The sequence below is a fragment of the Schistosoma haematobium genome, chromosome ZW, assembly GCF_000699445.3.
Source record: "Schistosoma haematobium chromosome ZW, whole genome shotgun sequence".
NCBI lineage: Eukaryota > Metazoa > Platyhelminthes > Trematoda > Strigeidida > Schistosomatidae > Schistosoma > Schistosoma haematobium.
In genome coordinates this window covers 33,985,229-33,999,009 of record NC_067195.1, presented here as the reverse complement: position 1 = coordinate 33,999,009, position 13,781 = coordinate 33,985,229, and the positions used below count along the sequence as shown (strand labels likewise).

At 39.0% G+C, this 13,781-nt stretch overlaps 1 protein-coding gene across 1 annotated transcript in view; it reads right to left on the bottom strand.

Annotated features, from left to right (window-relative positions):
• SZT2_1 (KICSTOR complex protein szt2) overlaps positions 1-12,532 on the bottom strand; it is a 48,637-nt gene extending 36,105 nt beyond the window's left edge. The window contains exon 1 of the mRNA XM_051211131.1: positions 3,084-12,532. Within this exon, the coding sequence (XP_051071169.1) occupies positions 3,084-12,030 (8,947 nt within the window). The 5' untranslated portion in view covers positions 12,031-12,532. The remainder of the gene's footprint in view (positions 1-3,083) is intronic.
• Positions 12,533-13,781: the final 1,249 nt, after the last annotated feature.

Below are 13,781 nucleotides of genomic sequence, written 5' to 3'. Positions count from 1 at the left end.
GAGTTTCCGAGCATCTATCAGTGTGATAGATGCTGCTGAGATCCAGTGTTGCTCCCTGACTTTACGGGTTACCGTACTAGCAGATATCATTGCTGTTTCCACAGCTTTTCGGATATCATTGCATGCTGCCTCGGGGTGGGCATCACATACATGGCTGCCTGACTGTTTTCCTAGTTGTTCCTGAAATATACTCTTAGCTTGACTATCACTAAGTAGGGCCCTAAAAGGTTTACTTGCAGAGTCTTTCTTACGTCCAATAAGACGCAGACAGATACGCGCTCGTACTCGAGCATGATCTGAATCTAAGCATGTGCTCCAGAATGAGCGACAGTCTTCTATCGAGCCCGTCCATCGGTGGCTGATAGCGATGTGATCTATTTGGGTCCAACGTTGGGACGAATTAGGCGGTCGCCATGTTAAAAGATGTTTTCCTTATGCTTAAAGTTAGTATTTGCAAGAAACAGGCGGTTATCTGAGCATAGCTGCAACAGACGGTCGCCATTATCTGTTCTTTGAGCCACGATGCTATAAGATCCATCCAGGTGTCTTTCCCTGTCGCTTAGTTTACCTACTTGAGCATTAGTCACCGGCCATTGTTATTACATCCGAGCGCCTAGCTTCTAGGAGGAGGTCGGAGAGCTTTCTGTAAAACTCATCTTTTACATCATCTGCGCTGCAGTCAGTGGGAGAATAGGCAGAGACGACGAGTGTCCCTATCTTTCCGGATCCTTACTGTTCCGTTCAGTCGGACAGCGCACAAACGACTGTCTACTGGGATCCACTCTAAGAGAGGTAGTTCTGCCCTAGAACTCAATACTATACCTACGCCGGCGAGGCCACGGGAAGCAGAATCAGCGCTTCCAGATACACGAAGTGTGAATCGAGTCGGTTCTTTATTTTGGTATGGTGAGGTCAGATGAATGACGCTACTCGGATCCTGTATGCGCGTTTCGGAGACGCAGCACACATCGATGGCGCGAGATTCGAAAGTCCTAGCTAACGAAGCCTGCTGTCCTATTTGGCACAGTGTTCGGACGTTAAAAGCTCCTACGTGTAGTGAAGAGCGTGGTTTCAGGAGACCAGGAATAACGTTCCGCGTACTCGAATCGTTCGCCCTAGCGGTGCGAGGTGATAAAGAGACGTGAGGAGGGTTAGTCATGGAGATAAGAGAGGTATTAGGAGGTGTAGGAAGGATTTGAATGTGACCAACTTGGTCTCGTGTGCTGTTACGGGTATGAGGGCTGGTATCACTTCCAGGCTGCCCACACCGTGGAAGGGTATTTCTTGAGGAATCTGAAAAGGAAATTGGATTAGTGTTGGTCTTAACGACCTGGGAGCGTGACTGCAGAGCCCAAAGGACAACTGCTCGAGGCCGGTCGCGCACGGCCTTTTCGTGGAAGGGTTTTAATGTGTTAGCTCCGTTCTTCAAAGGGCCTTACCGCCGGAGACGGGAATCCGTGAGGTAAGGTGAGGTGTGACATTTTTAAGGTCGACCTTTTCTAACCCCACTCCTCCTTGTGGGAAGGCAGCATCGCTGCAGATGCTGGTTGTCCGAGGGAAACACCTTACTGCTATCACAGCCCACTACAGTCAGCAGTACGACTTCGCCCTCAGACCTTGAGTTGCTGCTTTTAGTCTTACCGTTCTCCAATCGACCTGCCTGGCATGGTAGAACCTACAGGAACATATGTTCCAGCCAATATAGCTCGGTTGGGTCATCACGATAGGCAAGCCCGACCACCGCCTCAAGGTAGCAGCTTCGGTCGGGATTTTGAGTAAATAACAAACACTATTGATAAATAACTGGCCAAGCAGGAGAACATCAAATGAAACATTCATTACTGTTTGTGAATGTGCTCTATCAGTTTTAGGGGGAAATATATTTACATATTTACAGTGAATCAAAGGAGTAAAATATATCGATAGGTGCTAACCCAGTAAAACCATTTATTTCTTAATCGTTATATAAAAAGTATCAATAGTCTCTATTTTCCTAGTCGGGCTTTGAGTCATAAATTAATGCTTAGGGATGCATGTAAATTGTATCTAAAATATTAGAGTCATTCGAAAATATGCCTACCATTAACTGAAGACCTCCACACTTGATCAAACTCCGAGTGATATTGATACTGAAGAAACAAGGTTAGTCCTACTCAAACACCAATCAAACACAATTAACTTTAGGTGGTTACTGGAATTTCTAAAAATGCATTCCTTCAATTCCTTGAGGATTTAAGAAACACTATTTATTATTTATTTTAACATAGATATTAGTACAAGGAGGCACCAAATACATATCCGTCACACAAATCTCTTTTGATATGTGTGAGGGCTGGGATACTGCCCGTGTGCCGGCCACACTCGGTATTTCCAGTCGGTCACCCATGCAAGTACTGACCGGGTCCAATGTTGCTTAACTGCAGTGATCGGACGAGAACACTGACTCATAAAGTATATTTTAGCATGTCCTACGTCTGCCGATTCTCGGGATGAGGTTTTTTTCAGAAGCTGATACAGTTGTCTAAAAACCAACTTTAAGAAGAATATGTTTGATTGTTCTCAAATAGATAATCATTAGACAATTCGGTATTCCACTTCAGATAATTCAAGAAAATCCACAAACAGGAAATACTAAAAACACGTACTTATCAACATGATGATTCTTCCTAATCTAATATTAATAGTATTTTGACGGTCAAAGTAAAATATATACAATTTTATGGATTACTGCAATTAATATACGTTAACATTAGCACGTATGAAATGCTACTGAATGAGCCATATTATTGCAAGACTATAGGAATAAATACTGATACTTTAAACAAAGATATCCGAACTTAGTGTCACTTTTGCCAGTAATTCAATAACAGATATTGGGTTCAATGCTAACCATCAGAATTTCTACAGGACATTTTTTCCCAGTTCACCTCCAAACAGCATGTCCAATGAGTCATGAGATGTTAAGACGTTAAAGTGTATTATTTCTGTATGAAGCGAGAAATTAAAAATACCTAGTAGCAGGTGCTTATAGCATTTAAAATAATAATAATTCATCAAAACAGTTAAGTAAAAAGGAAACTTACCAGAATCAGAAGTAAATTCAATAAGCCAGATATGTGATGTTTTATCTAACGATTTTGGAATGGCGATAGATTTGGGTTGCTGTCCCGTCTGAGTTACGTTGAGAGCTCTTTTCCAGGCGTTTCGATTGCGGCCGACTATAATATATTTATTGGTGAAACCTGGCTTAAATATCTCTACATTCTCTTCACACTTTGCTTCACTTTTAGTATTTGAACTCGCTGCTGATTCAGAGGGACTAAATGTCCCACCAGTGATAATAGATACACAAGTGAAGTCTGTTGTAGAATCCTGTTTACGGGAAATTGTATTTGGAGAACTATCAAGAACCGAATTATCATCATGAGAAATAAATGGCTTTAGAAGATCCGAAATCAGTTGTTCAACAAATAAACAAGACGAAAGGCTAGTAGAGACGTCTGTTACAAGCGGTGATTCAATATTTCTTCCTTCTTTCATCCATTGAAAAACAAGTAAACTCAGAGGCATATTCTTGGAACTTACAAACGTATCTTTTGAATCTGAATTTGCTAAGTCAATACTATTTGAGTTTTGGGAAGACTCCTTATTTAAGGTATCATTGCTGCATTCTACATCTGGAAATAATGGCGAAGTCAAAACAAGATGTTCTGTTATTAGATCGTAGAGAGCATGATGAACAGAAGTCATCAGGCGCATCTTTAAGTTGCTCAGATCAGAATGTCCACGCTCCCACATACGAACTGATAAAACAAGTCTTGGTACTGGATGCTTCTGTAAATCAGACTTACTAACTTCAGAGAAATTCCTAATTGCTTTAGACATGTCTTGAAAACACAGATTGCAAGACATTCCAGGACAAGCGGGTTCATCAGATGATGTGGATTCCGTAATAACGTAAGGCCTAGTGAAGCTATAATTTTTTTGAGGTGTTTTATCGCCAGAAGTTATCATAAGCTGAATCAAGATAGTTGCAACACCATGTTTAGAGAAACCCTGAGCGCTTGGACGATTGAAAAGATATAACTCAGCCTTACCTAGTTCCTTCAGACGCTTTTTAGTATCATCATCAATTTTAACTGGAGTTAAGAATAAAAGAAGATTTTGTCGAAAGTAGTGGCAAAAAGAGAGAACTGCTTGACTAACAAACAAACTACGATCATTACCCGTTAGAAACTTAGGTAGTGCGATATAAAAGTGAATGAGGGGATGTTCAATTCGCCTATTGAGTAAAAACGTAAAGTCCTCCAACGTAAGACGATTAATGGCGTTTCGAGAAAGACTGTCTGATATATGTTGAAGAACAAGTCCATCTAAACGAGTTTGTAGCATATGGTGAACAGAAGAACAAAGTCGCCTGCTAGGTTGACTTATGCCATGAAGAGTTATTTGCAAAACATTTTCCCCAATGTGGTCGTTGTGCTTGTAAGTTTTCTTTAAATTGCCCGCAAATCGGATGCCTTTGTGAATATTTTTCGAAGTTTCTTCAGAACTGCCAAAGTAGGTTGAAGTGAGGACATCTGAAGAAATATGTTTGACTTTATTTATCTTGGTACTTAACTTAGGTTCTAATAAATGCTTTGGTTCTGTTTGACTTGTCCGTTTATCTAATAGACCTGATTGCTGCTCGGATGAAAATGTTGCAGTAGTAATTTCTTTCAATAACATATAAAACACAGGGTCTTGTGAAGATTCTGATGAGTGTATTAACTGCACCTCTGAGTCACAATAAGCCTGTCGTTTTTGCTTGGCAAAAGCAGAAATTGAATCTGTTTTGGAAGGGTGATCAATGAGGAAGAACATATTAGATCGGTTTGTTATGGCCAAATTTTCCAGAAGCCGACGAAGGACCGGAATGATACGTCTGCCTTTTTCAACAGAATATATTTGACAGTTAAGAAAGACTCGAGGATGTAAATAAATATAGCTGGTCATCTGTACTGGACAAGCAAATACACCAGGTGGCCAAATTTTGCGCCGCAATTGGAGTTTCTTTTGATTACCACCGATATTCACGGAATGTTTGGTATTGTGTATTCTGGAAGATTTTATGCAATTAGTTCTGTCGATATGACTAGGATTATTTGAGTGGGTCTTCAATTTGTGACAACTGAAAGCTGCTTTTTCTTTATCTGTTGGAGGTATATGATGAATGAATGAACGGAGATGATGTCTATTTCGGACTTTCCATCCACGAAAATTACTCGCATTAAAAGATCCATTTCGAGTATTGCTTTCATCACATTCAGATGAACTAACTACTTCGCGTTTTGTAATCATATCCACTTCGTCGGGTGGCAACAAAAGCTGATCACATAGACGTTCATCATAAAGTTTTTTCAACAACAGCTTCTGATTGAGCATTCGAATGACAGAATAAATGGAATTCACTACATTTTGATAAATAGTGCAGTACGGACATTCAAGTAACAATATATCCTCATAAGTTTGGTATGATGAATTTTTAGGCAGTGCAAATTTGGATAGTGATAAATCTTGGCACTGCCTTTGACCGTGAATGCTCTTGATGTGTAAATCTGTATGATGAAAGAAAACGCTAACCGAGTTGGAACAAATACGGAATATAAACCAAAATGGCATGGATTTATTTGATGATTGTATATATTCATCTAAGACAAGTGAATGTATACTTTTTCTTGAATTACTTTCGGATAGGCTCATACTGCTTCTAACAAGATTACTTTTAAAGACAGCTTCATTGTCCTTTTTGGAATAATGAGAGTCAAAACTAGAAAGTGAATATGATCTATGGGTTCGACAAGGATTTTGCTTGGATAAGTATGATCCTTTATTTCCACACCACTCATTACCAACATATGAAACATTCATATGAGTTTGATATTTTAGAGACCTAGCAAGTGCCCTCTTTTGTGAAGTATGAGCAATAGCCATACTATCAGGAAACGATGACTGATGTGAAGAAATCTTATCCATGGTAACACTTGGGTCTTGAAAACCAGAGCTGAAATTTCCAACACCAGGAAAATAGTTAGTTGTGTTACCGTCCCTGCAACTTCTCTTCGTGTGTCGTTTCTCTAGAACGCTTTCAGAAGTCTCTTCAAAGCTTGATAGGTAGTAGTACCCATTAATATATTGAAGGGACCCATACGAATGGGAAACAAGCATACTCTCAAAATACTTCGCAAACTGGTCAACTACATCAGTGTCATAGGAAACGAAGTCCAAGTGTATTCGTTGCATGCGAACCTGTTTTCTAAGACTGCGAAAGTTCGGTGCTACGGTACATAGTTGTTCTACCACAGCTGATGACTTTTCGAAATCTATATTTGATTTTGAGAGTTCATCTTCGCTAGATATATACGAGTGGTTGACTAACATGCTACAGGGATTAAAGAGTGGAGTATGTATCGCTTTACAAGTATCTTCAATGTGCTGGAGGACAGTTTCAAGGGATTTTTCCGTCACTGGAGTGAGGGAACGCATACAATTTACCGACTTGTCATGTATATGCCACAACATTTGAAAAATGAAAAGGCGGAGAAAACATTGTTGTATTGACGGAATTTTAGAGACATAGTTCTGGTTTAACCAGTCATCTATAACAATACATTCTTCCTCCATTGTTGAGTAAGCCATATTAATAGAATAACTACTGGACATAAAAGAGCAGTGAAAGATATCTGAAGTCTCCAGATGTTGATTTCGTACACGGCCCGAATTCATGTCTGTTTTATTTTTATGACGCGACTTCTTAAAAATACTGTCGTTAAATTTGTGAGAAGGAAAGAGATCAGAATGTGGTCTCACGATAGGTAGAATCTCGATATAAAAATATAATTCCCTTAAATCAATTTTTAATGCAGAGCTGTTGCTCATAGATGCAACTTTATGGTTGAATGATGAGCTGTGTTGAGAAGCCTTTTTCAAGATTAGCTCTGATAAAAGCCCGTGAAAATGAGAAGCACAGAAAGTAGGTATCCCTTTACATAAAGGTACATTTATAGATGTTCCTTTGTACTCCAAGATTCCACGAATGCGTAAGAATAGGGGGCAAATATCGGGCGAATTTTCCGTAACTAGATGAAACCACTCTACCAATTTTCGCAGTAGTGAATCTGAAGAATGCGAAATAGAATGATTACAATGCGAAACCTCTTTATTCGATTTTAGAGTGCGTGAATCCCACAAAGCCTCGCTCTCTCCGCTGGCTTCCGATAAGTTACAAGTCACCGAACTAGTGTACGCGTTGCGAGTGTCTGTTTGACTGAGGATTTCCCTAGAACCAGAAATATTTATAGCTTTACTCCAAGATTTTAAGATATTTTGACTTACAGAACGACGGATCGTGCGATTTCCTTGACACGTTAACTTGGATTTTGACAACACATAAACACCATCCAAATTCGGTACGGGTTTGAGATACTCAGTAAATGTACTGAAAAGACAACTTCTCTGGATTTCACAACAGTCGCAGTTATTAGCGGAAGACATGTAAAATTCAACTGCCAGGTCCTCTGAATCCAAGAAGCACAGTGGAGATGCAGATTGCTTTGGCTTTTCACAACCCAGAGCAGGTAGATGTTTAGAACAAATACTTCCTTCTAGATATTTATTACTTCTTTTGTGTAGCAAATGAACGTAGGGAAAAAGATGAGAACAGGTAAGTAATGAGAATGATGTAAGATCTACATACAACGGTTGAATTGGAAAACACACTTCTGAGTGTCTAAGTATGTAATTGACATCTTTAGCGTCAGGAATAGAGTTATGTAAAATAATCCGATAAATTGCAACACTGAAACCATAACTGTACGAGTGCTCTAAAATTTCAGTATAGAACATCAAATCAGACCACAATGCGTGCAACTCTTGAGTCAATCTTTCGTTTTGACAACCCACGTTCAGAAAACAGTCTGGGACTTCACATGGTAAAGAATATAACTTTCCAACAATATTACATTCATGTTTATCTGATTGGAGAAAACGTCGGTCATTTGAGCGCATATCAATGATGTGAGTATCTGGGGCCTTATATGTCCATTTGTCATCAATTAGATATGACATATAAACACGAGAACACGCATAGATAAATACAGGAAGAGAAGGGTGGTTAGATGCATCAGAATTTTCTAGGTGATTGGTAAGTATACTAAACATAATAGGATGAAATACATCACCTATTGTGGCTGGTATAAGAATCATCGTAACCATAGGATTTGGTTCATCAATAACATCTGAATCAACAACAGATTGCTTCAAAGATCCCCGACCAACAAAACAACGCAATTTAGGAAGATCAATATCAGTATTTTCTGGGAATTCAGAGTTTATGTTGCAGCCCCATTTAATAAAAACAGTTTTCAATTCATCTACAGAAACTGGAACCTCCACCAATAAACCAGAATTTAGGAGACGTGATTGAAAACTTGTTAGCAGACGCTGGTTATGAACATTATTTGAAAGATTAGATGAAGGTTTCTTGTTAACAACACTTCCCAATAAAGGGAACAAAGCAATTAAGTTTGAACAACGAGATATCAGCCTAGATATGCTACTGTACACTAGACAGATTTCTGTAGAACACTCTAGTGGAAAATATGCATCACCACCTAGTAAAGTTATCTTTTTGGGAGAACCAATACAAACTGTGGATTTGTTGGTTACAAAGTTATATAAGTTATCCAATGTTATATATGAAACTATGCACTCTTCGTCTTCATTAAAAATAATCCGGGGTAATTCGGAAAAAGTAGATCCCGACCAGTTTTCAGCTTCTGAATCAACTGAGTTAATAATACCATCGACAGGCTGGATCCATATTTCGGAAGCAATAATGATAGGAGAAAACGAGGACTTTTTAATGTCGGGAACCGTGGAGGAGTCAGGTGAATTTAACATGTCTAACACAACAGCATCGATACGGCTTTTTAAAAAATTATTTATAACAGTCAAATGTCCTAAATCATGTCCCTGAAATTCTACATTTTTAGGGTCAACAGTTGGATAGACTTGATACTGAACTAAACATGGAGTTTCAGTGTTACTGATTTCAAGTGATTGCATTTCCAGTTCAGTTAACAAAGACACAAATCCGGATTGCGGACCTACTCGAGCTAGATGAAATCCTTCCTGTAATCGAATGTTCACAAGACTTGAGAATATTGACTGCATACATGACTTCCAAGTTGATGAAAAAACTGCCCATACACAAACAGAATGATAAAGATGTTGAGCCAACAATAATGGATTGATAGTCGCATCATTTACTGGAACGGTTTGTAAAAACAGAAGCCGATTTTGTTTGCATGATTTTGACACACGTTCAGATTCCTGAGTATGGTCAAGCTTGACAGACTTATTTTTATTAGTGGAAATGCAGTCTGAGGCTTTTACCACAGGGTTACAGAATGTACCGAAGTCTATTACAAGACGATCAAGCCTAGTATTAAAGACTGTGCAACATGGTGTATCCTCCCAGGAGCGTTGAAGAGGTGGAACATGTTTGCACTCAGCCACATGTTGAAAAGTGCCAGATTTGTGTCTAGATTTGGGAATAGCTTGGCGCCCTCTTGGTGGAAAATGGAGAGACTTTAATTGTGTTTTGAGATACTCCATGATTTCGTGTTGGATATCAACAGGAGTATTATTGACAAATCCAATGCAAAATCTAACTTCGGGAATTTTTAATTCGAGACGAATCAAACAGAAATGAGACACAGATGACATGGAAACCCCCGAACATGTCTTATTGCAACCAACGTCACATTCACTAACCTTTTTCGCGTCCATAGTTTCCTGGGTAGCCCCAGGAACAGAAGAAATCGATGATAAAGAACTGGATTTATGTACAAGTCTCCCAACAGCAAAGTCACCGATATGAAACAACTTTATATAGGTACTATTTTCGAGCAAGACAAAACTTGACCATTGTGAGAGAAGAGTATGAACACGGAAAAGAGCTTGACGACATGATAGAGGAGAAGCATCGCGCTTGTCTGATGGAGGGAAATGTAAGTTAGGTGGTAGAGGTGAATCGTATTCCAAGAGTAAGAAGATGTGATGCAAGTCCATCCAACGATAGCACTGAACTAGGTCAATATCAATGAAAAGTCTCCAATAATCGATAAAGCGTAGAATCGATAAATAGTCAGGATTATTAGTCGGTTGTAAATCTTGTAGAATTGGTGTTGCAACCAAATCACCTTGGAGATTGTTTTTCATAACAAACACAGGATACAAACGATTAGCAAATGAATCAGGAACCTTCCGAACAAATGGGTCCCTATTGAACTCATAAACATGCGCTAAAAGTAAATCATTCAAAGTTATCATTTGGATAGGCAATGGAAGACGAGAAAACATTGACGATAGTTCCAGATTACTGTAAGGTAAAGCATGTCTATTAAAAAGCTGTCGTAAAAATGAATAATTTGCTTCAACCTTCAATTCTACCAACGACTTTTCAGGAGTAGTAAAAGAGTTAAAAAAGGGAGATAACAAAGCGTCTTCATGTATGTTCTTTGTAGGGAAATCAGTAGAGCCAGTTACAATAGGAGAACGAAGTATTCGTGTCCACCCTCCACGTATAGAACAATGGAATGTTATATTTACACCCCATACCATCACAAGATCTAACTTTAATTTAGTGGCCACACAATCATTAGAGATTTTCTCATTCTCAGTAAGTGGAACACAAGCTTCTATCTCTTCATTTTTATTGTAAACAGAAGCCTCTGCAGTAATTAAATGGCTTTTTGGAACAGTGAACTTCTTAGTTAGTGAGATAGATTTAAGCCGGAACCCACTTTTTAATCTTGTTGTTAACAAAATATGTGGAGGCAATTCTACAATTTTTGAACCTGCTTTGACGATGACTCGGGAGTCACGGTTAAAATCACTATAACATGTTGTATATTCGCTATGACGAAATATGGGGACGGCTAACAAAGATTCGGCCAATTTATTCCACGAATTCATCTGAACCGCTAAATGCTGAGATTCATACGGGATATTGACAACGAATCCATCAGTGTTACTGGCTAAGACACTGCACAACTCCACTTGCTGAATACCCGCAGTCATGAGAGAAGATTGTTTAGACATATTATGAGGAATATATGGTTTGTGGACGTCAGGAATAATATTGTCTGTCATCAAAATAAAAACACATCGAACATGTTCTACGTTTAAATGAGACATAACTAATTCTGGAACACCAAAATCAGATGTTGCAAAACAGCCGTGTGTGAAAAACAAGATTGTGGCAGGTCCTGAAATAGGAGTCAGTAATGACACAGATAAAGCCCCATGTCTAAGTAGGTCCGATAAGAAAACATATCGTCTCCCTGTATATTTCGAGTCATCACGCTTATTTTTAATGTCTTCCAAAAACGTACGCTCAAGTTTCACAAGCGAACGAGAAATATATGCTATTTTATTGGGAATCTCTTTAGTGTTAACAACCCAACCAGACAATAATGTATAGCACTTTGAGTTAGGAACAACAACGATCACGGAACAAAAAACTGTAAAGTTGGACAACTTATAACCAGTCCCGGGAAAACTATAAGAGCTGGGTTCAGAGAGGATGTAGAAAATTTGGTTGATTGTTTTTACAATACTGTTTACATAACAGGTTCCATCTGCACTTGAACACAAAGTCGACCAACTAAAATCAACGACAAAAGTAAATCGGTAAGAATGATATAAACAAAACAGCTCCGTTTTTTCTGAAAACCGTAGAATCGTGTTACTCTGTAATGCATCACGGGTAATAAAAGAAACAATTTGAAATGGATGATTTTTTGTGTCTTTAGGATCTTTGAAGAAGCCAAAATTAGACTTACATTTTTCGTCATACATAAAGGGATAATTTAAATAATCAACAAACCAAGTGACAAGAGATTGTGGAGTTATAATCCCATCTTTGGTATAGCGAGCATACAGTCTTTTAACAAAAATGCTGCTATCCTCTTCTGAGCCTGACATAATTGTTATGAGGACATTGATGCAGATAAAACTTTCACTTCATACTTTGTTGGGTAGATAATATTGGACCAAATGTCCTTTTTGGATTGACGACGGATATATCATAGACGGTTTATAAATGCGGAAAAGTAATCCTTTAATAACCTGGAAAATAAAACACCGAATAGTGAGATTAGTCAACAAGAGACTCCTAAAATAACATATCTGAACATTGTAAGTCAGTTGTAACGCGCAACTTGGCACATATGTACACTGGTTCCAATTGCCATATAAGACCAGCACAGTAAGATGACACATTAGTGCTTGAATAGTGCCCCCAAATGCCCCGGTACGGCCGAGGGTGGGGAGAGTCCACTCTCCCTCTTGAAATGCTCTCACATGGCCACGCGTATATAGCCACTGTTAATGAAGTCCTATTCATTGCCTTCTCGTGTTATTTACGAAATTGAGATGTCAAAAACAGAATGTCCTGCGCTTTAACCGAGCTAGTGGACACGTAGGGACCACCTAGGGGAGTTGGAAAACCCTGATCCCAAACCAATATTGCACATGGGCTCCAGGATCCTGAAGTAACAAATGGCGTATGAACCAATTATTGGCCACCGGCTACCATGGGACTTCACAGCCTTGAGGATCCGACCTTTAAGTCGAAGGCTCTGGGTGTAGCCTCCCAAGGAAATCACCTGCTTCGGCCTGGGCACCGGGGCAGTATTATAGCCCACATGCAAATCACTTGATTTGTGTGGCGCATATGTATTCGGTGCCTCTGTACCAATATTTATGTGTTCAAATAAATAAATAAAATAATAGGAAGGGTAATGGGTGAGACATGCTTCAAGAAAATGTGCGTACGTGGAAATAAAGAATCTTTGTGAAATTAATTGTGCAACTCAGAATCTAAGAGGAGATAAAGATTGAATGCATGTGTGAGATTGTGAATTATTTTGACCCACGTCACTTAAAGTCTAACTACTGGTTACGATCATTGCTCTGATCTTAAACAGGTAGCCTACCTACATGGCTCCTTCCAGCTGTAAGTGAATTCATGGACTGATGCCACATTTAGGTTTGGCTTCCCCTAGTTGGCAACACACACCACATGAGACTATAATTTATGGACAACCTTTGAGTGACGCCGCACTGACCTTGATACCGTCGACTTACTGAGTTATAAGTGTGAAGAATCAGGACTAGGATTTACAGCCCCACAACGTTTTTGGGCTGATGGATCCAGCCGAAAACGAAATTCAATGACGTAAAAAAGTCAGGGTGCTAACTGATATCACAGTATCCATGGATTCAGTCATTATACAAGAGAAATCCTGTCTTCAAGAGTTGATATCATTGTAGGACAAACTTGTCTTAGGACGTCTATACATACTAAGATGTCATCACTTTATACCCAAGAAATGCAGCGACGATTTTTATGCATGGAAACAACTTTTAGTGGATTTATACATACATAAGTGCGAATTTCTCGGGTAAGAATGGCCTACATGTTTCAAATAATAAATTTGTGGAGGGCCGCATGAAGTCGTGTACTTTGTGCCCAACGACGAGTGGCTTTTTGGTGTGAGAATAGATACCCTATGGAAACGTTTGCAGCAGATCATACAGGAAAATATGATATCAGGAAATAAATGTCGATTTTCGAATAGCCCCATTTTCACTTATATGTCCTCATTCTTTAACTGTTTCGTAGTGATACTAGTAGTATTACTACTAGTACTCAGACACAGTGTAATTGATAT